The sequence below is a fragment of the Pleurodeles waltl genome, chromosome 11, assembly GCF_031143425.1.
Source record: "Pleurodeles waltl isolate 20211129_DDA chromosome 11, aPleWal1.hap1.20221129, whole genome shotgun sequence".
Taxonomy (NCBI): domain Eukaryota; kingdom Metazoa; phylum Chordata; class Amphibia; order Caudata; family Salamandridae; genus Pleurodeles; species Pleurodeles waltl.
This window is the reverse complement of record NC_090450.1, coordinates 240288076-240310939: the sequence shown is the minus strand read 5'-3', so window position 1 is coordinate 240310939 and position 22864 is coordinate 240288076. Positions and strand designations below refer to the sequence as shown.

The window sequence follows — 22864 nt, the reverse complement described above, 5'->3', positions numbered from 1 at the left end:
ATATATGTTGTAGAACAAAGTGGTCAAAAAGTTGCTGGGCGGCGCACTACACTGCCGTTGCCGGTGATAGAGAGGACCAATCTCGAAAATATATATAATACCAAAGGATTTCACCGCACTCCACGAGGTATAAGTAGAATGTATTTTATTGCAGTAACAACCACCAACGTGTTTCAACTCACCAAGGAGTCTTGGTCACGGTAAGGCCAATATATATATATATACACATATACATATACACACATACACACATTGTCAGCTCCTGCTCTGTTCGGGGGCCATAGACCCTGCAGGGCGGCCAGGGTTACTGGGGCGAGGCATCCCACAGAAAATATCTCCCAAACACGAAATACCCAGGCACCAGTCCACATTGAAATCCAAGCATTTAATAGCACTTCTGGGCAGCAAGATAGAAAATCCTGATGCTTTTCGGGAACAACATGCCTTGTTCACATGTAAGTAGGAGCAGGTGTGAGTATGTCAGTGCTTTTTAAATACACATTCATGTGACTTCAATATCCAAACTCCAATAACCATAACGCACAGTTCCATGTTAATAACATCCTCACTGTAGCGCTTAATCTACATATATCTGCAATAGCGTCACAGGCGCTACAGATCCAATGGAAATGTTCTTTTGTGCATTTGGTATCCATTACTTGAATGTCCACTTGCTTTCACTATTGCTGCCCAGCAAGATAACAACAATTACAAGGAATACGTGAAAAGTAAGAGGAAAGGCAGACTGCCTCCCTCCTATCCCTTGCTCACCTCTATTACATCATATTACCAGATAAATGCCTTGTTTACATGAAGGTGAGCGGGTCGGGCCCCTTCCACATACCACTCATTGTCACCTCCTGCTCTGTATGGGGGCCACAGACCCTGCAGGGCGGCCTGGGTTACTGGGGCAAAGCATCCCACAAAAAATATCTCCCAATACCTTTGCACCAGTCCACGTTGAAATCCAAACATTTAACAGCACTTCTGTTCAGCAAGACAGAAAATCCTGACGCGTTTCGGCAACAACATGCCTTGTTCACAAATAAGTAGGAGCAGGTGTGAGTAAGCCAGTGCTTTTTATATACACAGTCATGTGACTTCAACAGCCATATATCCAATGGAACTGTAGCGCCTGTGACGCTATTGCAGATATATGTAGATTAAGCGCTCCAGTTCAGGATGTTATTAACATGGAACTGTGCATTATGGGATTTGGAGTTGGGCTGTTTGTGAATCCCCTCTAGACAGGGACACAAAGGGAGCTGGGAAGTAGCCTGCATATACTGATGCGCCATCTAAGCTAGAGTGGAGGAAGGAGTGGTCACTTACACGTGAATAGGCTGTGCCTGCCCTCACGCAATGGAGTCTTCAACCCCCTGGTGTAAGTATGGAGCCAGGCCTGGGCAAGGCAGGATCTTGTGAACAACAGAGACTTTCGTTTGAAGTTTGTCAACTTTAAAGTGAGAAAGGGGTATAAGTAGTCGACCCAAAACCCCACATTTTAAGATTGCTTCTGGATCAAGAGGAACCTCTGCCAAAGAGAAGACCTGAAGAGCTGGATAGGAGAACTGCCCCTTTGCCATGACTGTCCTTTGCTGGGTTGGCCTGCAGTTGCTGCTTCTGCCTGAGAGAGAGGAAAAAGACTGGACTTTGTGGTATATTTATGCTTGTGAAGAATCTCCAAGGGCTTGGACTGAGCTTGCCTCCTGTTTTGAAGTCTCAGGGCCATCAAAGACTTCCTGTGTCAGCACCAGGACTCTCTGGTGAGACTCCTGCCCTGCCAAGTGGTGCCCCATCCAGCCCCTAGGCCCTTGAAAGGTGAAGCTGGTAGAAAAGGACAGAAATGCACACACAGACCGCCCTGTGGGGAAATTTTCAACGCACCACCTGCAACGTGGCTGAAAAATGACACTCCAGCCGCTTTGCGGCTAAAATCGACGCTCCACCTGCATCGCAGCTGGGAGATCGATGTATCGCAGCTGAAGAAACGACGCAACACCCGCTTGTGGCTGCTGATAACGATGCTAACCTCTCGCAGTGAGGTTTTCTGACACCGTGCGACTGGATTTCTCACGCATTATAGTCGGGCGGTAAAAATCAATGCAAGCCTGCGCCGACCCGAGGTGCCCGTCCGGAAATCAACGCATCGCTCTCTTGTGGGAGAGAAAAAGGACGCATCGCCAACCCGACCAGAGAAGAAAACGATGCACGGCCTCACTTGCAGAAAAGGAATCGACGCATCGCTGACTTTTCAGACACATGCTCGCCCGTGCGGCTTTATTTTTGATGCAAACCAGTTACTTTGTGTAAAATTAACGTTTCCATTGTTTCTTATGGAGTAAGACTCTTATTGTTTTGAAAATTCATATCTTGACTTGTGTATGTTAGATTTTTGTCATTTTGGTCTTGCTTAATTTAGATAAATAATACCTATTTTTCTAAACTGGTGTGGTGTCCATTTTGTAGTGTTTTCACTGTATTATTGTGTGTGTTGGTACAAATACTTTACACATTGCCTTTCGGATAAGCCTGACTGCTTGTACCAAGCTACCAAGTGGGTGAGCAGGGCTTATCTTAGGAGTGTACCTCCCTTACCCTGACTAACTAGAATGAGGGTCCCTGCTTGGACAGAGTGCAAACTGACAGCCAGCCAGAAACCCCATTGCTAACAATATATATATATTTTTTTTAACAGATGATTCAATAAGACGGGGACATCTTTTTTACAGTGTTGATCTTCACTTCACAAAATAGTGCATTCTGCACCATATAGCCTTCGATCATTTCAACTGAGCTGGCTTAACTAACTAATATGAAAATAACGATTTGCAAAAGGAACAACCAAAAAGATGTGTCCCGGTGACATAGATTCATTATGTAACCCTGTGCACAATGTATAGATTGCAAATATAGTAGGGATACATGAAGGAATTAAAATGCAAAATGATATTACCATTCTGATGCATTGCCACAGGTCGGTTCAAATAATGTTCAGTAAATACTGTCTAGCTCTTGATTAAACCTCTAATTTTACCAAAAAGTAGTTCGAGCTGTTTGAACACAAACTCTCCAATTTCACAATAAATAAGGGCCACTTGGTTAAACAGGTTTCAGTTGCCCTATAAACACAGGATCACTTTAGAACATCAATACTTATTTTGTTTACTGGGGGATTCCACTAAATCCTCTTTATAACAACATAAAGAGCAAAAGTAGACAAAGCCATGTAGCCTAAAGGTTTTGGTTTTAAAAGAAAGTCATAAATTGCAAACCAAAATATGGATTTGTTTATACATGTATTGTAAAAGAAAGATTCTTAATTACCTTTTTTGGCTATCTCTATTGCAGCAGCTTTCCCGATTCCACTGTTGGCTCCTGTGATCATAAAAGATTTTCCAGACACATTTACTTCAAGGTCCTTGCTCATGAAAGAGGCTGAAGCTACATCATATCCTTCCCTAAGAAGGCAATTGAAAAACAAAACTTTACTTTTGTTCTTGCACTGTGTGGCATTCATTAACTTTTATTAAGACAGAGAAAGTAAATGTCCTACAAGAGGTTGGTAGAAAAAGGAGATTTTATGTAAAGCGTGGAGCCTAACACTAGGCCGGACTTGCTTTATTGCTCTTTGACAGCAGCAGTGGAGTAAAGGAAGATTTCTCAAAAGGATAATTTCGGGATTACCTATGAAACATTAGAACCACTCACCCATCCCATTTTTTTCTACAATATTCTTCAACTATTGAATGTACACCCAAGGACGGCCTATACTATCTTCATGTCCTTAATACGTTTTAATTTTTTTTACCCACCATACCTCGGAAAATCTCAATTTTCTAAAAAAAAAAAAAGCATGGATGTTAAACTTTAAGTATGCTCAAAGTCTTACATTTTAATCCGCCATTGCACTTTCAACCGATTGTAAGTAGAATTTCTTGAAAGACAAGTCATTTGGCCAATCAGCCAAATTCAGCATAATCAGAATCAGAAGCACATTGGAAGCAATTGTTTCTTGAACTGAATGGCCACCAAACTTTGAAAAGAATGAGCACCCAGTTTTACACACACACACAGACACTTAGAGGCTAGTATCCCTTAATCAGACCAATAGCCTTTATATGGGCACACTCCAACAGTCCCGTAAAGGTGAGTAACAATAGCAGTTAATAATATAGCCTTAAAACCCGCCGTAGCGGGCTCTACCGGCTATTAAAGGCCCGCTCCCGCGTTAAATGCCCAAGCCGAAGGCAAGGGCATTTAACAAGGGGAAAGGGCCTTTAATAGCCGGTAGAGCCCGCTACGGCGGGTTCTAAGGCTATTAGAACATTCTGCCACTCAGGGCAAAATGTTCTATTTAAAAAAACAAATTGCTCACGGAGCCCGAGGGGATTAAAATCCCCTCGGGCTCCGTGAGGCTTTGTTCACAGCTGCTGCTGTGAACAAAGCGAACATTGGAATGTTGCAGCTGCGGGCTTTTACCGGCCAGTAAAAGCCCACAGCACTCCATTGTTTTCAATGGAGCTGCCAACTTCCAATGTTCTAATATCGGTTAAGCAGCAGTTAATAATCTCTTGAGCCCATAACAACACACCTATAAAATCAAGCAAAACAGGGAAAAGCGTAACGATTCACACCTTTCCAGTCCGGAACAAACTTATACACACCCATTGACTTTGCATTCAAAAGCCAAGGGAAAAAACATAAAAGCTGAGTTATGATGTCAGATGGCAAATACCTGTACTTCTAAGTAACTTTCTGTCCCCGGAGTCTTCATAACACTAAAGTATCAAAGTCCAATCCCTAAATTCCATAACATTTTAGGAACTGCAACCTGTAAACGTATTTCTCATTCCTAGTGTACTGCATTTTAAGAGTTACGACTGTCCCAAAGAAAAGTACAGAATGTCTCTCAATATAGCTAATTAAGCTCTTCAAAAATGGGACCACCAATCAACTGACAACCCTTACTGCTGGTTTATTCTCAATTTTCAACACACCACAGCATATCATCGTTGGCCAAACCCTTCAATGCAAATGAACCCAGCAGTAACTCCAAAGATTTTATGTGCAAACCATTGACTGTCTTTGATGACATCCCAGTCATCGTTGCAGTTCCACACCTTGTTCCATACTCTTATAGCCTGACAGTAGACGCTATTGCCATAGGTGGGATCTCCCTAAGTATTCCAAAACCCATTCTAGTCCTTCACGTTTTCTACCCACTACTAAAGCTGCAGATGATTTGTATGCTTAAAATTACGTTAACCAAGCTCTTTTCCTCAACACATATCTGAAGATGCAAAAGTCATCCACCAGCAAATAGTAGTTGACAACTCAAACGTTCAAATGTCTTGCTGCATCACAGGATACATTTCAACATCGTTTTTCTACACTAGTGCTTACTTCAGAACCTTTACTACTGCACCTTTTCCAAGCAATCGTTGAGCCTCTAAACACATAAAATATGAACTAATGAGCACCTTCAATTCATTATGCTTGGTCATCTGAGAAACACATTACAATTTCAACAGATTAACTAGCTTCCCATAATGACAGACATCTAGTAACCCATGCTAATCCTAATTCAAAGGGAAACATCCTAAGCAACGCGTTGGGAACAACGCAGACATTTCCCATGCAAGCATTACCACGCTTGCTGGAACGACTACCTTTTTCTGTGCCTTAACCACAAATGTGCTGAACTACGCATATGCCTAGTTATGGCACAGAAAAAGGCAGAGTGGATCGGGAGAGGAAGCCATGAGGTAAGTGGGCCGGAGGCAGAGTTGGCGGTAGGTTTCGGGTGGGCGGGAGAAATTTGGGGTATTTTTTTTTTTATGGTCCGGGAGGGGGTGTTTGGGAATATTTTTTTAGGGTAGAGTTTAGAGTGGGGGGGGGGGGGGGGGTTGAGCTATTTTTGTTTTAAAATTTTTAGAGGTGGATTAAGGGCTTGGGGTGGGTGCGGCTAATTTTTTTTAGTGGCGGGTGTAGGGGGTTGTATTTTAGGGGAGGGGTTCATGCTATTTTCTTTTAGGTTTTAGGGGTAAGGATGGATTAAGGGGTTGGGTTGGGTGGGGTGCTGGGCATTTTAGGGTAGGAAGGTCGCGCTATAATTTTTTTAGGTTTTATCGATGGGGGGTGGATTAAGGTCTTGGGCCAATTCATTTTTTTAGGTGTGGGGTTTGGGTATATTAGGGTAGGGGGTTGCGCTATTTTGTTTTTAGGTTTTAGGGGTGGGGTGGATTAAGGGCTTTGGTAGGGGCAGGGGGTTGGGCATTTTAGGGTAGGGGTCGTGCTATTTTCTTTTAGGTTTTGGGGTGGGGTGGAATAAGGGCTTGGGGTGGTTGGGGGTTGGGCATTTTATGATAGGAGGGTCACGCTATTATTATTTTAGGTTTAAGGGGTGGGGTGGATTAAGGGCTTGGGTGAAGGTTGGGCTAATTTATTTTTTAGGGGTAGCTGGGGGTTGGGTAATTTAGGGTGGGGGGTCGCACTATTTTTTTAGGGGTGGGGTGGATTAAGGGCTAGGGGTGAGCGGGGGATTGGGCATTTTAGGGTGGGGTTGTGCTATTTTTTTTTTAGGTTTTAGGGGTGGGGTGGATTAAGGGCTTGAGGTGGGTGGGGGGTTGGGCACATTTTTTGGGGGGACAGGGGTGTGGGGTTGGGTATTTTAAGGTGTGGGTTGCGCTATTATTTATTTTTAGGTTTTATGGATAGGAGGTGGATTAAAGGCTTGGGGTTGGAGGGGCGTTGGGCAAATTCTTTTTTTTAAGGGGTGGGGCATTGGGTATTTTAGGGTAGGAGGGTTGCGCTATTATTTTTTTAGGTTTTAAGGGTACGAGGTGGATTAAAGGCTTGGGGTTGGAGGGGCGTTGGGCAATTTTTTTTTTTTAAGGGGTGGGGCATTGGTTATTTTAGGGTAGGAGGGTTGCGCTATTATTTTTTTAGGTTTTATGGGTAGGAAGTGGATTAAGGGCTTGGGGTTGGAGGGGCGTTGGGCAAATTTATTTTTTTAAGGGGCGGGGATTGGGTATTTTAGGGTAGGAGGTGGCGCTTTTTTTTTTTAGATTTTCGGGTGGTGTGGATTAAGGGTTTGAGGTGGGTGGGGAGCTGGGCACTTTAGGGTAAGGGGGACATGCTGTTTATTTTTTAGGTTTTATGGGTGGGGGTAAATTAAGGGCTCGGGGTGGGTAAGGGATTGGGCTAATTTTTGGTGTTTTTTTTTTTTAGGGGTGGTATTTTAGGATAGGGTCGAAATTATTATTATTATTATTATTTTTTTTTTTTTTAAGAGGTGGGGTATTTTTGGGCCTCGGGCGGGTATTATGATAAAACCAAGCATGTTGTTCCCACACATGCCTTTACTAGGCATGCTTTTACAACGAAAAATTGTTGTAAAGGCATGCGTAGTAAAGGCATGCGTGGTAACAACGGGGTTGTTGGTCTGACTGCGTTGTTAAGGTATGCGTGGTTTCAGCATGCGTGGTTCAATCATACATTCTAAATCAAAATGTAATATGCTGAATGCTTGCTATTCTCAGACAGCTCAGTGGCCCAAGGTACCAAACAATAAATGGAATCCTTTTCAATGATGAAAGAACTTTGGACCATAAACACTTAGAATAATCATCAACAGATGCTCGCTGACGTGATGCTCACGTCAACAAGCAAAAGTATAAGTCTGTTTATACATTACATTATTTTGACAACCAGTACCACAGAAAAACAAACTTTTCCCACAAACAAATGTCAGATTTTTCTTTATACACTGTAAGTTCCAAAAAAAACATAATTTCTACTGCTGTTCCAAGCAAAGCACAACAGCAACTTTATGCAGGTCTAGGACATGCTTTGACCAAATTGTGCTTATAGTTGGATTCATAACGACACCTTAACCCATGGAAATTAACCGTCACAGAATGCAGCTCAAGTCCCTTCCCTGTCCCTCTAGAGTAGGCAAGCAGCGTGGATAGAACAGCACCTCAATAATTAGTTATTACTAAACAAATTGAATGATAGGACTATGAGGAAGTACACGTGGTCTAAATGGCTGAAACCACTAATATCTTTTGAGGGGATACCGACCCTACTTCAAATGTTTTGTTGAATTATCATCACCACACTTCTCAGAAACCAGGTTTATCATACATTGTATGATTTTTAAATTACTCTTCTTAAAGGCTGTAAAAAGTACAATGTATTAAGTCATTGCACACACTGCAACTATCCACAAGCTGACACCATTAATATGTTTACTGCCTGTTCTAAACTAAGAACATTTTGCATCGCCATCTTCGAAACATTAAGTGAAAGTGTGACAATACCAATTAAACCAGGTTCTGCTATAATACTTTATGTTATAATGTAAGGGACTTGGCTTTACATACTTTCTTGATTACTCTATTCCTAATATTAAAAAACTGGAAGAACTTAAGATTGGTGGCACGAATTTAAGGAATCTTATGAAAACGAACACTGAGGTACCGTTTACCGACGCTGCTCATTTCACTTCCAACAGCACCTGGACATTATTTGCTTCATATTTGGAAAATTATACTATGCCATACTATTTTTTCTCTTTTTTTTATTGGTCTCAGTATGTTACGTTAAAATAGCCCTTTTGTGGTCCTTATTTTTTTTTTTTAATTAGGCTTGTGCACACTCAAGCTGAAGCTTGAAAAGTGACATCAGACACTATCTTGGAAGATCCTACCCTCATTTTTGATTAAAAAACACTTGAACAAAAGCAGTCAACCCTCACCATAGGCACAAGCAGATGCCATAACCAGCTCCCAGATTCGGCCTGATCTCATCTACGGACACCTTGTTTTCCAAATGGTGAGTGTGAATACTGAATGTTAAAGACTGAGCAAGGTTGCAGGGTGTGAAAAGAAAAGTAATCAATACCTACAGCCTGTCTGAGACCAAAGCTAGCCAAAACCAACATAAAAAAACCTCTGCACCATTTAGATTGCTCAGGACCAACAATCTTAAGGATGCCACAGGCCATATGATCTCAGGCGGCATATATGAGGTAGGAATACCTGGTGTAAACATTCCCACGAAGCACGTAATCATTTCCCCTGAATGCATGGATTCCTTGTACACGTCCAGCTTAGTCTGCTTCACAACAGCTTCTACAAATACTGTTGGAAAGTAACTCAACTTGCTAACCCTCAGGTGCAGCCCTTCTTTTTCTGCAGCCGCTTTCCCCTTTACAGTTCAGTTGAAAGACCTAATTTTCTTACAAACAACTGACTTATCTTCCTTATCAGCAACCCTTTCACTGTCGGGCAGCTGGTGAACTGGTTTCAGAGTTGCTAGATTTACAATGTTACTGTTGGGATGTTTACCACCTTATTTCTAGTAAACTTTGACTTTCTCACAACTGTTGTAGTCAAGGAAATAGACTTTATTCAGAACCATGTCCGATTAGGGATCCTAATATAATCTTTATTTCAGTTACTTTTGACACTCACTTGGGTATTTACAAATAAACAGGGCAACTGGAATTATGCAGTAGGGGACGACCAAATTATGAGGCAAGATTTACTAAACTAAGCAGCTAGAAAATGCAAATTATGTGGAGTAATGTGCCAAATTTTGTGATAGTATTATCTCATTAGTATGTCATGTATACATTTCAACACTTTCTGGGCAAAGGTATCACCTCATTAGTACCAGTCTGACATTCAACTACAGCACCCAGCAACAGAAAGGCGACCAATCAACCTTTGCAATAGGTCTTCCACTGCAGAGCAACACTTTTTTTATTACCTTTTGATCCGTTTTTGTTTTAAAAAAACTGTAGGTTATGCAGCAGATAAACTATTATGTGGCAGCTGCGGATATTTTACAATTACGTAGAAACTTACAGCAGCCTGATCTCATAATTCCAGTGGTCCTGCAAGCAAGACCGATTCTTCCTGTTCAGTGAAAAGGATCTCTTCTCTATTCTCCAATATGTCAGTGATGGAAAACACCCGCTTGGAACTGTCAACACATTGGTGTTTCCTCTATGAGCAGGAGGCGTAATAGACATTGAAATCACCATGACTGCTACCAGATAATACAAAATATATTGCATCACTGTGAAATCCTTTTTACAAGAAAAGAATGAATGACCATAGAAAAATAGGCACTCAGAAAATGGATTTAAGCTATAGTAAAATGACCATTGCATTGACGTACACACAACCAATGAATCAAATGTAGTTTTCAAATAACTGCAGCAGTGCTTAATATGAGCCAGTGGTTGCAGGTGGGGCACACCTGCACTCATTTTTGGGGATTGTCACATATTTTTCCTCAACAGACTTTGATCGAGAAGAAAGAGAGAGAAAAAAAACACTAATGGGGAAAGGAGGAAAATGATGGGAAAGCAGTGGCAAAAGGGGGAACGCAAAGATGAATCTCGAGAGTGGGTTAAAGAGGCATAGGTTGTCTGGTGGTGGATTAAGTAAACATGGGCAGAAATCAAGACTATGCAGCATTAGTATCCAGCACACAGACCTTCAATAGTGCTCGCTCTTGGCTTCTGAGCAAACATTTGCACTCTGACACTTATACAAATTAAGCACCAAACTCTACATATTGTGTGTTCACAGCCATTTAGAGAAAACAAAGGGCTATTATTTCCATTTTTCAAAATATCTCTGTGTTAAGTACTAAAAGAATGCAAATAAAGGTTGAAAGTTTTTTTTAAGCCAAAGTTTTATAGTCTTCAGGATTTTCAAGTGATTTAATTATTGTCTTTAAGGTATGAATTACATGTGCATTCATAAATACGAACAGAATTAATTGTTTTCAATTTCTAGATTTATGTTGAAAAAAAAACCTTGCAATTCTGTCACTCATGACTACCAGATGAAGAGGTAGTTGTGCAGCCTGGATTGTGCTTAATTAACAGATGTGCACGTGTATGAACTTCAAATCTAATGTTTTCAGGTGAGTGTATGATTGTATTTTATAAGGTAGTCTGTAGCACTAAATCCCTAGCGGTATTCATATGTGGGACTACATTTAGTGGTTAAACTCATGTGGAAATATACAGTACACCACAAAAGGATGACAGACGGAGTGCTGAAACTTTTCAACCACTCACAGATCTGGGTTTAATCCATTGTTCTTTTGCTTACCACGCCACCCCAGTTTGGACCCAACTATATGCAAATCAGTCTTGACCCTGATTCCCCATGGGAACAGTCCAGCCGGAACTGCCAGGCCAGGTCCTCCCTGGACCAGAAATAAGCATACTGGGACCAGTTTCGGAATATCACCCCTCATCAGCCAGGCTAACTTGAATCCAGTGGCACAGTGAGCAAGGGACCTATGTCTTGGCATACCCTGGTGATGGAGATCTCTCTACAAGATAAGCCTGGTGAAAAAAGCCTCCTGCTTGCATTTATAAACTCTTAAAGCCACAGCCTTACTTTGACCACGGTATCCATTTAATTTAATCCTGGCATTTTTGCAATTATGCCTTGTGGCCCAAGCACCTTTGCACCAGTCTCTTCCTTGTGAAAACGGAAAGGAGACAATGGTGCATATTCTGTGTGTGTATCTGATGTTACTTTTTGAAAGAAAAAAACTACTGAGATGCCTTTTTATTTAAGCCGGCAAAAGAACTTGTAGACAAGCGCTCACTCAAGGCCTAAATCCAGTTTTCACCTGACTTAACACCAGGGTTGTTAAATTTGTACAGTTATTTGAGGCAAAAATAAAGGCCTATAATAGTGTGTTTTCCATCTTCATCAGAATATGACTCAGTGGAATATTATTTTTATGAATATAGAATCCATGTAATGTATTTGTTTTATAGAGTAAGCGATTAACTGACTGGCATTTAGGGAGAACCAAACTTGCACTTTATGATTTAGCACTTTTGTAGTGATAGGCCACATTTTTTAATGAAATACCTTTGTCATTTTAATGTGTTTTCTTTACGGGTAATAATTGTAATTAACTATGCACTTTATCAATCAACTCAATCCCTGCTCTATGACAGATAAATTCAGGGAGAGCATGCAGATACCCTCCTAACCTTTTTTCAGAATGGCATACAAACTTCAAATACAAAATAATAAAACAAATGGGACACAATTTGCAGGCTAGTACCTCTGTGTGCCACTCAGAACATTCAAACTAGACCTTTTATTCCTTTCTTATGGAGTAAGGTTTTTCCTGTGAGCACTTTATGTCTCGAATCCCAGGCACTAGAAAATTAACCATCACAGACTAAAACTTCAAGTGAACAGAAATTACAATCTCAATACATTAGAGCAGCAAAGTCATACTAAATGGCCTCCGACTCACACTTCCAAAGCCTCTGGCACATTAAAAATAATTATTTAGGAGGGCTCCCCAAATCCCCCCTCAAACTGAGGTGTAGGAAACTTCAGTTCTCTCTCCTCAGCCCCCCCTTGAGAGGTACAGACATTCCACAAGAATGCCCAGCGAGTCCCCAACTTTGGCCACCCACCTGGACACCCACTTTCAGCATCCTAATCATCTCATTATACCCTCACAGACAGATAAATAGACCCCCCTCAGGCACCAGCCTAATTTCTAAATGTCTACAAGTAGTAAAGGCACTTCCAGACATTGCCCACCAAGTTCCTAAACCCAGGCATATGTACACCTCCCCTTCTCGCAGGACTCTTCGTCCTTAGAGCATCTAGTAGTTAATGGTTGCATTAAATATCTACTCTTCCTTCAACTTTGGCAGGTCAAACCTGTTGGAATTTAACAATGGGGAAGCATATGGGAGGCACCACATGTATGGGAAGCACCAAGATCCATATGGTATTCTCCACAAACTATTAATATGTACTTTACACTGAACCCAATAAATAGCAAACCAGAGGATATTGTTATTTAATGGCACCTTAATTCAGATAAATTTGGACTCAGGGCCCTCGTCTCTTAACTCCCATTGTACTGACCTATCTTCAACACACCACCTCAAGTGGTCTTCAGTAAAGATACAGCTTCCGGAATTCCTGTTGTCAAGCCCTGCACTACCCATTCTAACAAAATACCCTCAACGACTTCCAATTCACATTTGTTTTTTTAAATAACTACTCTCAATGCCACTAACACTGCTGACACTAAGATAGATGCATTTACTAAGGTAATGAATATATTGATGTCGAGCCTAACAAAAAAACATTCTAAACTTGCCAAACTAGATGACATAATTAAACGTCACCATTCAGAAGCTCAAACAAGCAGTTGTAGTATCCACCATAAAGATGGGACCGCAAAATACACTGTATACTGGTGTCAGAAGGACCTCATCCCCTGTCGCCAGGTGAGACAGTGAGGACTTAATGAGAGTCTTTAAGAATAAAGTGAGGACTTGACAACAACCTATAACAATAAAGTGCTTCCATATCTACTGATTGAGAAAATCACCATCTCACCCCACTAAAAAATGTAACCTGACCATAATAAGAGCGAGTACTTAATCCAAGCATATTTCATACCACTTCTAAATAAGATGCATACTGCACAAGTGCAGGTCTCCCACAAGAAACAGCAGTGAGAGAACAGAAGCAATATATAAGCACAACCTGGACTTGATATGCCTCACTGAAACATTGCTCACTGAAACCTCCACCCAGCTCTTGATTCTCTAGTACCTTACAGATACTGCATCTGGCTAGATGGGGTCGTCAATATTCACAAGAACTCTACAAAATGCAGGAATGTATTGCAAGAGCAACTATCTACGTTTCAATGCCTATCTGTAGAAGTACAAATAGTTAACCCTAATCACACACACAATGTCCCATCCCTATTGTTAGACCTAACAACCTTGGTTGTAGTTTAATGGGGGTGTTTGGGGTGATACACCCCCTAATAAATGTATCTTCTTATAGATAGTTAGGTACAGGTGCTTTGAGTCAGGTATTGTGACATGCAGTTGGATTTCAGCTGGTATTTTTAAACACACACACACACAGATCAAAAAGGCGCACATGCACACACGCACACAGTTTGAAAGTTCTCAAAAATATTGGTTATTTTACAGACTATTGTGTGTTCTCTCTTAGTACTACTATCAAACTACATTCCTTTTTCTTTCTGCTGCCCCAAAGACCACTTTAATGCACCCGGCTTGTCACATAATGTACTTCAATATTATATGCTAGCCTGATTGTCTGAAAATCTGAAGCTCACACCCCTCCAATCTTAATGACCAAGCTATGCCCCTGCTCTTCTTTCAAGCTTTTTGCATTCTCCTCTTCAGTTTGCTGAAATTTGTGTTTGTTGACTTTAAGACTTGTGCACTTTACCACTGCTAAACAGTGCTAGAGTGCTTGTGTTCACTCCTTCAAACATGATAAAATTGTCTTACACCCAATTGGCACATTGAATTTACTTATAAGTTCCTAGTAAATTGTACCACATATAACCAAGCTATGTAAATGAACTGCTACTAGGGGGCATGTAGAACCAATTGTTCACCCATGTAAATAGAGTTTTAAAACAAATCTCAGACCTGCTACTGTGGCCTGTGTGCAGTTTTAAACTGTCTTTTCGATCTAGTAAAATACAACTTTTGCCAGGCCTAAACCTTTATTTTTAATACATCATCCCTAAAGTAGGCAATAAACAGTCCATAAGGCAGGGGCAGCGTACATAAAAAGTTGGACATATACTTTTAAATTTTACACAGTGGGACACTGGAATTATGCAGCAGGGACGGGCCAACATATGGGACAGGGCTGACTAAATTATATGCCAAGAAAAGGCAAATTATGCAGCATAAAGTGGCACATTGTGTGACAGTATTACTTCGCTATTCTGTCATTTTTACACTTTCTAACACAGTCTGGGCATAGGTTACACCTCTTTAGAACCAGTTTAACACCCAAATATAGCAATAAGCAACAGAAAGGTGGACAATCATTGTCTGCAAAGGGCATTCCACTGTGCGGCAACACATTTTGCTGCATTTTTACTAACTTTTGAACCTTTTCAGCTAGAGACTTTTTGTGTTAAAATCTGCAAACTGTGCAGCAGATAGTTGCAAATCCCTAATTATTCGAAAAACGCAATGTCCGCACAACCACATAACTCCATTAGGCTTGCTTATAGTTTAGGACATCAATCACAAGAGAAGGTTTTGAGCAGTGCACATCCTTAAGTCTTGTATTCCAATGTACTCTTATATGTGATAATGGAGAAAAAGGAGACAAAGTGAAATAAATCAAAGCATACTGTATCACACAATCTGGAAGTCGGGATTGATCCCAGGTGTTCTGGTTTCACAATATACATAGTTGGCGTACTCTACACCCACCTTACAACCCCTACCCCTCCCATGCTGGCATCAACGCGTGTCTCGGTCACACCACAGATCAACCTGTTTTTGGCCCCTGTGGCCCATGACCTAATTGATATAGCTAAGAATCGTCGGTAAGCACCAGAAACTCACCATGGGACATGGAGAGTCATTTAAAGCATTCACCTCCATCACAGTGCTAAGAGCTGCGACCCAACACGATAAGGGAACGAGTAGGTGACTCACACACACACCCACCACCTTCCAACACAGGCCCAAACAAAAAACACCCTTCTTTCCAAGTACTAGAATATCCTACCTAACGTGCTGCCCGTCCAATAAAACACTTTGGTGCGTCTCTGTGTGGTATGAAGTTCCATGCCAAGGTAATTCCAATTTCTATGTACCTAAACCTCGCTTATTTTACTACTTACAAAAACTAGATTTTAAAAGCTAAACGCACTCAATATGTTTGTGTGCAATTGACAGTTGTCCCAGGTCATCAGGGAATTCGTTTTCCACTCTTGCCACTTTCTTTTACAACGAACAGTGCTTGAAATGGAAAAAATAAAGTGCAGGTACTCTGTGCCAGAGTACCTGCTTGTTTCTGAGAAGTGCCGGTACTCTCCAATTCAAAGTATTACGTTTTTCTTGAGATGTGCCAGTACTCTCTCTCTCTCAAAATAAAAAAGTGCCGGTACTCAGTACCGGACAGTACCGGCCCATTTAAAGCACTGACAACGAATGCATTCCGGGAGCTGTAGTCTTGATTCACTTCAATGAAACAAGAGGAATAATGTCCCCGAAGTCATTTTTTTAGCAAAATGAAAACCCAGAAGTGGAACACGGTATTCCTGATGGGATGGGACGGGACTCCCCTGGTAAACGTATGTTTGCGGCCACTGTGAGAGTTTAAACTAAAGCAGAGAAGTGGCAGTTTGGCTGTTCCACTTATAAAGCGGACTGCAGAGTATCGGGGGAAACGTGAAAAAATTGGGGTGAAAAATTAGAGCGCCTGTCTAACAAATGTAGCGCTAGATGGGAAACGTCGAAGAATTATCTAAAGCTCAGCCATGGGTGTCAGCAAAGAAGAAGCAGCGGAGTGGCAGAAACGCCCCAAAATAACTGTGCAGCAACGTTGACATCACTCGGGCACACCCACCCTGGGGGCGCCCCACCCGATAACGAATCCAGCAGCGACGTCTGTCGGGTTTTACCTGGTGAACTCGTGGATACCTTTCAGGAAGAAAAGAGCGTTTCTGTACAACGACATAATTCCCCGTACAACTATGGCGGCCTGGGACAAGCAGAGCAACAGCTTTTCCTAGTTTTTCTAGCGCTGCTTAGTTCTCAAGCATGCCTAATAAAAGTGTGCAGCTACATCATCAACATTAAAATTGTATCGCCATCTGCTGGCATTTCCGCATCGTTACACCCTGCAGCGCAGCTACCAGTTGTTTGTTTCCAGAAACTCGAATACATTTGTGTGAAATTAATTTATTTCCATTACTGGAAAGGCATCGTGACTCGTGTTTTTGCTCACGGATGCAAAAAAAAAAAAAAGGTTACAAGCAACTGGCAACAGTACCAAGGGTTAGGCCACGTGACATGTGACTGGTATTAAAGTGCGGATCTTTGAATGGTCTCTGGAGATAAAGTCCCTGATGAAGGGAAGGCAAGCCAACTCTTTGGGTGCTTAGCTTGAGGAAGCTCTGAGAGAACTACGTCTACAGGACATACGGGCGAGTAACAGGCGGAGTGCAGCAGTTGCCAAGGAGCAGCAACCTTTCTTCACAAAAATTCAATAATTTTAGATAAAAATATCCTAGTAAAACGACTGCACGCCTGGACTGTGCTGGATTTCTGTACTAGCTGGAAACCTCAAGCATAAATTGCCATGCACTTCCATCATGTCTCTAAACAGCGTTTCATGCTTTTTCGATTTGGCATATTTGATTTCAAAGACCTCACTCCAGCATGGAAGGGCAAGAAGACAGAAGCACATTGTCGGTTATGCGGTTATAAGCTATAGTCACTCTGTCATTTAATGTGCACATGTCCAAGAGTTATTGCCTACAGGAAGCATTTTTAAAAACCAATCATCCAGGAGTTGAATATATGTACTTATAGGCAAGCCACTATTACTTGGCTGTCAAGTACGTCAATCCCTTTGGTATGGTGAGGAGCAAAATTTGCTACTACTATAAAAACACTTCTTCAAAAAGTACCTTAAGTACACCTAGGACAATATACTACACAAGCATGTGCAAAGCTACTAATAATACAAAATTAGAAGGAAGTCAAGCAACTAAAAGCTGGGACTGGCGATTCATCACACCCATACATAATATATCCCTCGATGATCCCAGTTAATAGTTAATTTTGAATAAACGTATTTTAAGACAGTTCCATGATTTTATTGAAAGGTTTTTAATTAGCAACCTTAAGTTTGTTTAAGTTTTCTGTGTATGCACTTTCTAGAGGGCTACAAAAAGTGTTTGTGATCTTATTTAGGTTTAAGTAATGCACTTTAGGGTTGAAGGCGACCGCTTTCGAAATAGTTGTGATTTTTAAGCTGTTTATGATTAAATATTTCAGGGTTTGGTGGGTAAAACGGGTCTTTGTTTCTATGTAATGATCACTTTATGGTTGGAAACAACCAAATAAAGTTATTATTAAAGACAAAAATTAAAGACATAAAGGCCCAGATTTATGAAAAGTGGTCTGCACCTAGTGCAGCGCCACTTTTCTCTCACCTGTTAGTGCCCCCCTAACGCCACCATGTGTGCGCCATATTTAAAATACGGCACACCAAGTCCGTAATCAGGGGGACTAGCATCATAATTTTTTACGCTAGTCTGGTGCTTTGCAGGACTAGAGTCAAAAAGTTAGAAGCTAAACCTGCAAAGCACCCAGAGGCTCATTGAACACAATGGGAGCCTCTTTATAACGTCTACACTTAGCAGGCGTTAGAAAATGCTGATTAAAATGGTGCAAAGGAATCTCAGATTAGTTTGCGGCATTTTTACGGCCCCCCTAGCGCCGGAATGCCCCCCCTTGCATACATTATGTCTGGCGCAGGCATAATGTGGTGCAAGGGTTTACAGTGTGGCTCAATGCAAGCATTGTGCCACTTTGTAAATATGGCGCAGCATTTGTGCCCTTCCAAAGCCGCATTAGCATTAAAAAAAATGACGCTAATGTGACATTGGAATGGCGCTAGGTGACCATAAATCTGGGCCAAAGTACGAATCTGCCAACTTCACTAAAACACAACATGTGAGACGAGGGAATTACTTAAACTCATTGCCTTCCCAGCATAAAAGTGCGGAGCAATTTTTTTTGGGGGGGGTTGGAAACAACCAAATAAAGTTATTATTAAAGACAAAAATTAAAGACATAAAGGCCCAGATTTATGAAAAGTGGTCTGCACCTAGTGCAGTGCCACTTTTCTCTCACCTGTTAGTGCCCCCCTAACGCCACCATGTGTGCGCCGTATTTAAAATACGGCACACTAAGTCCGTAATCAGGGGGACTAGCATCATAATTTTTTACGCTAGTCTGGTGCTTTGCAGGACTAGAGTCAAAAAGTTAGAAGCTAAACCTGCAAAGCACCCAGAGGCTCATTGAACACAATGGGAGCCTCTTTATAACGTCTACACTTAGCAGGCGTTAGAAAATGCTGATTAAAATGGTGCAAAGGAATCTCAGATTAGTTTGCGGCATTTTTACGGCCCCCCTAGCGCCGGAATGCCCCCCCTTGCATACATTATGTCTGGCGCAGGCATAATGTGGTGCAAGGGTTTACAGTGTGGCTCAATGCAAGCATTGTGCCACTTTGTAAATATGGCGCAGCATTTGTGCCCTTCCAAAGCCGCATTAGCATTAAAAAAAATTACGCTAATGTGACATTGGAATGGCGCTAGGTGACCATAAATCTGGGCCAAAGTACGGATCTGCCAACTTCACTAAAACACAACATGTGAGACGAGGGAATTACTTCAACTCATTGCCTTCCCAGCATAAAAGTGCGGAGCAATTTTTTTGGGGGGGGGTTTGAGGGGGGATACATGGACATAGTTTTTTAGGCAGAGGTTGATTAATTGATTTGCCTAGAATTACAGGATAATCGCGCTAACCTCGAGACTTAAACCTGGTTCCCTAGTTACAAAGGCAGCTGGTCTGGTCCTAACACCACTTCCTTTTAGTGAGGTTGTTCTCTAACTCCAAAAAAACAAGCAGAAACTCCATAAGAGTCTTGCCAAGTACCACGCATCAGGGGTCAGAATAACGCATTTTAGTGCTGGTGTAATCATACCTTATTCTGGTAGTGCTTCGCTGCACTGTTGTCTCAGGCAAAAATAGCTGGGCTCAGTTCATGAAGAGCTGACCTGAACCTCAATTCACCAAACTGCTAGGGGTAGCAAAAGTGACATCACACCCTTTTTGACCTTCAATTTCATTCACACACACATGCTTACACATACACACATTCACACTCACACACTCTCTCACACACACTCACCCTCAAGCACACACAACACGTATTTAAAAGCATTTTTACTTACTTCAGCTGCCAGGGAGGGCCACAGTCCAGCTAATTCTATTTTTATTACACTAATAGAGAATAATTGAACATTATTTACTATTAGTGTAATCAAAAAATGAGAGAAAACAACGAGAAAGGAGCCTCTCTCTATATCTGTAAGGAGGCACTGCCTTTGTCCCCCGGGCACTGATTTTGCCACCTCTGAAGCCAGGGGTCGCAAAAGCAGTGGCAAGGGTCGCATGGGGGCAAGCCATGGGTCGTAGCTGCGACCTCTAAATTACGTCCATGAAAGGTGATAGTTGTCATGGTGACGCCCTGGCTAACTTGGTGTTGCTATTATTTCATTTTCACAGTCAAAAAATGATTTGCTGCAGCCTCCCTGAGAGCCTGCCACTCCAGTCCAAAACCACGTGGATTCCATTGGCACTGTGCATCATAAACAAACAGGCTACATGGGTCTGCGTGCTTTCTGGCCCAAAGCTGATAACTTACTGGGCTGCAGGCCAATTAATTGAATTACGTGACTTGCTACTTTCCCAGCCCACCAGATGTGATTTGGCGGGATGTTATTCACCTGCTCTGGTCACCTTAACGTACGTATTACGTTCCAGGAAGGATCGGAGAATTCGTAAGAAAACAAAACATGTTTATTTAACCAAAAGTAAACAACGCCAGCTGTCAGCCCCGAGTCCCAGCTACTCAATTTGAAACTCGCAGAGCATCCCACTCGTGACTCTTGGCACTGGTGAGCTGAACCCGGATGTGAATAGGGTTAAGATGGACTGGAATGTCCCAGTAGTAGGGTCACCACATTTCCCAGACAATAATACCGGCCATTTGGTTATGTTTTAAGATTCAGCAATGGCCCAGACATCCTACACAGGATTTTTATTTCATCCCGATCACCGCTTTTCTGCCTTCGCTTACTTTAAATATCAGTTGATTATTAAGGCAGCTCTTGAACACATTTTAAACATCGGCGGCTCCTCCCACACCCACCCCAGCAGCAGGCTGGGAGCCTGCTTAAGAGGATGGCGGAGCGGCAACGCGGAGGTAAGTATTTTTAAAATTATATTTTTATTATTAATATTCCCCTCCACGCCCCTCCGCGCCCCGCCCCTAGTAACCTCCGCGGGCTGCAACTGATTTTAAGGACATTTCGTCTTATGTGTGCTATTTGAGAAATGCACTGATAGGAAGAAGAATACAGGTTTTAGGTGATTTCTTTCATTTTTGTGCTGTCCAGAAATTAAAACACAGGTCAGGCTGGTATAAAACGTCCAGGTGTCAAAACCATTGGCTTGATTCTGGTCGATCGATGTACATAGGGCTAGAACGAGTTGAACTGGCTGGGTTGGATGGATGTTTATGGTGTTTGAATACACTGGGCAAGATGGCTAGTTAATATTGGAATAGGGCTACATGATGGGACTGAGGATGACCAGGCTCTTTCTGATGGTTATTGATGGGGCTAGAATGAAATGGCCAGGGCCACACTGGTTCTGGTGGATGTGAGAGGGGCTTGAATGGCTTTGAACTGGCTGGGCTGGCTCTGATGGATCTAAAGGGGGTTAGAGTGCGTTGGGCAAGGGCAGGGGCAGTTCTGCTGGATGTGTATAGGTTCGAACACACTAGGTAGGGGTAGCTGTTTCTGATACTGTTAATCCAGTTAGAATGGACTGGGTTGGTTCAGGCTACTTCTGATGGATGTTAACCAGCTTAGAATGGACCATGTAGTCAGTCCAGTACTTCTCATTGGCCAAACGGTGGTCATTTACGAATTTTAGCGCTTTATATGGACTTTATTGGTTGCTTTTCCTGATGAGAAATGTCACACAGATGTCCGAATGTCACTCATAAGCACACTGAAACTTTAAAATGTCACACATACACAATCTGGAAACTTGGCAGCTATGCCATGGACATCAGCTGTAATTCAACCTCTAATCAATGAACTCGAAGTCATTTTCTTATAGATGATGCCTAATGTAGAATCTCCATCGCTACCATAACTAGAAGTTTAGATTCTGTTAAAGGCATTGATTCGAATATTATGATGAATTCTGCTTCACTGAAAACCTATAGCATCAAAAGAGGACATTTCATTACCTTAAGTGTGACACTTTATCATGGGTAGAACAAAGCACTTAAGATCACATAACAAAATTAACTTCAGAAATTATTTCCTTCTGTGTCAGTAGAATAAGCGTGAGATGATCCAACATACTGAGAAGACAGCAGGTATAAGCACTTAGAGAAGCTGAGGAGGCTGAGATAGAGACAAATAGAGTAATGACCAGACAAAGAGAGGACAACTGGGGTAGATGAGTCAGAATTGGTACAGTTAGGGGAAGGTGGTAAAAATAATGAGAGGCAGAGTAGAATGGGAATGTACTGTTGCTGGCGCACTGGCTGAAGCAGGCAGTTTATGCAAGATCACCCCTGCCCCAGGTCTACCTATGAGTCTCCCCACAGCCAGTCGCCGTTTAGGAAACTAGATGTCACCAAGGGCACCACAATAAGGTTTTTGGATTTTCCTTTACAACCAATGTAATGTACTAGCTAGTCCAAAGGCTTATGAGGGTGGGCATCTGGACTAAAACTATAAATCGGTTGTTAAATTAAACCCAGGGCAGGAGAATTGCCTCGTTAGGCACATGAAATAATCTGGAAAAAAAGTTACCATGGAAACCGATAAAAAAATTAAAAAGGTCACTATACAACACAGTACAAGCCATAATATAATTAAAAAGCAATGTTTCCCACTGGCTTGGGAGAGCACCACAGTTCTTCAGGGGAACATATCACCACCCTAGTAAGCCAGGACCCGTGAGGGATCTGCCCAAAGCCCCTTGCTAAAGTTACATCCATGCCATTGGAGGTGTTGAGGAGGGCACGCAGAAAGCACATCGTCTTCTTTCCTGCGGCCACAGCAACAGTGTTTCCCAGCCAAGTTCTTTGTGGTGTGCTTTTATGATGCATGATAGGTATATACATGTTCAGCAATTATGGAAGAAAAA

General features: G+C 41.9%; 1 protein-coding gene across 1 annotated transcript in view; it reads right to left on the bottom strand.

Moving 5' to 3' along the window:
* Window positions 1-16669, bottom strand: part of LOC138265615 (dehydrogenase/reductase SDR family member 12-like) — a 190377-nt gene extending 173708 nt beyond the window's left edge. The window contains exons 1-2 of the mRNA XM_069213482.1: window positions 16513-16669; window positions 3328-3461 (exon numbers count right to left, since the gene is read on the bottom strand). Coding sequence (XP_069069583.1) covers window positions 3328-3461; window positions 16513-16568 — 190 coding nt within the window. The 5' untranslated portion in view covers window positions 16569-16669. The remainder of the gene's footprint in view (window positions 1-3327; window positions 3462-16512) is intronic.
* Between the last annotated feature and the right edge of the window lie 6195 nt (window positions 16670-22864).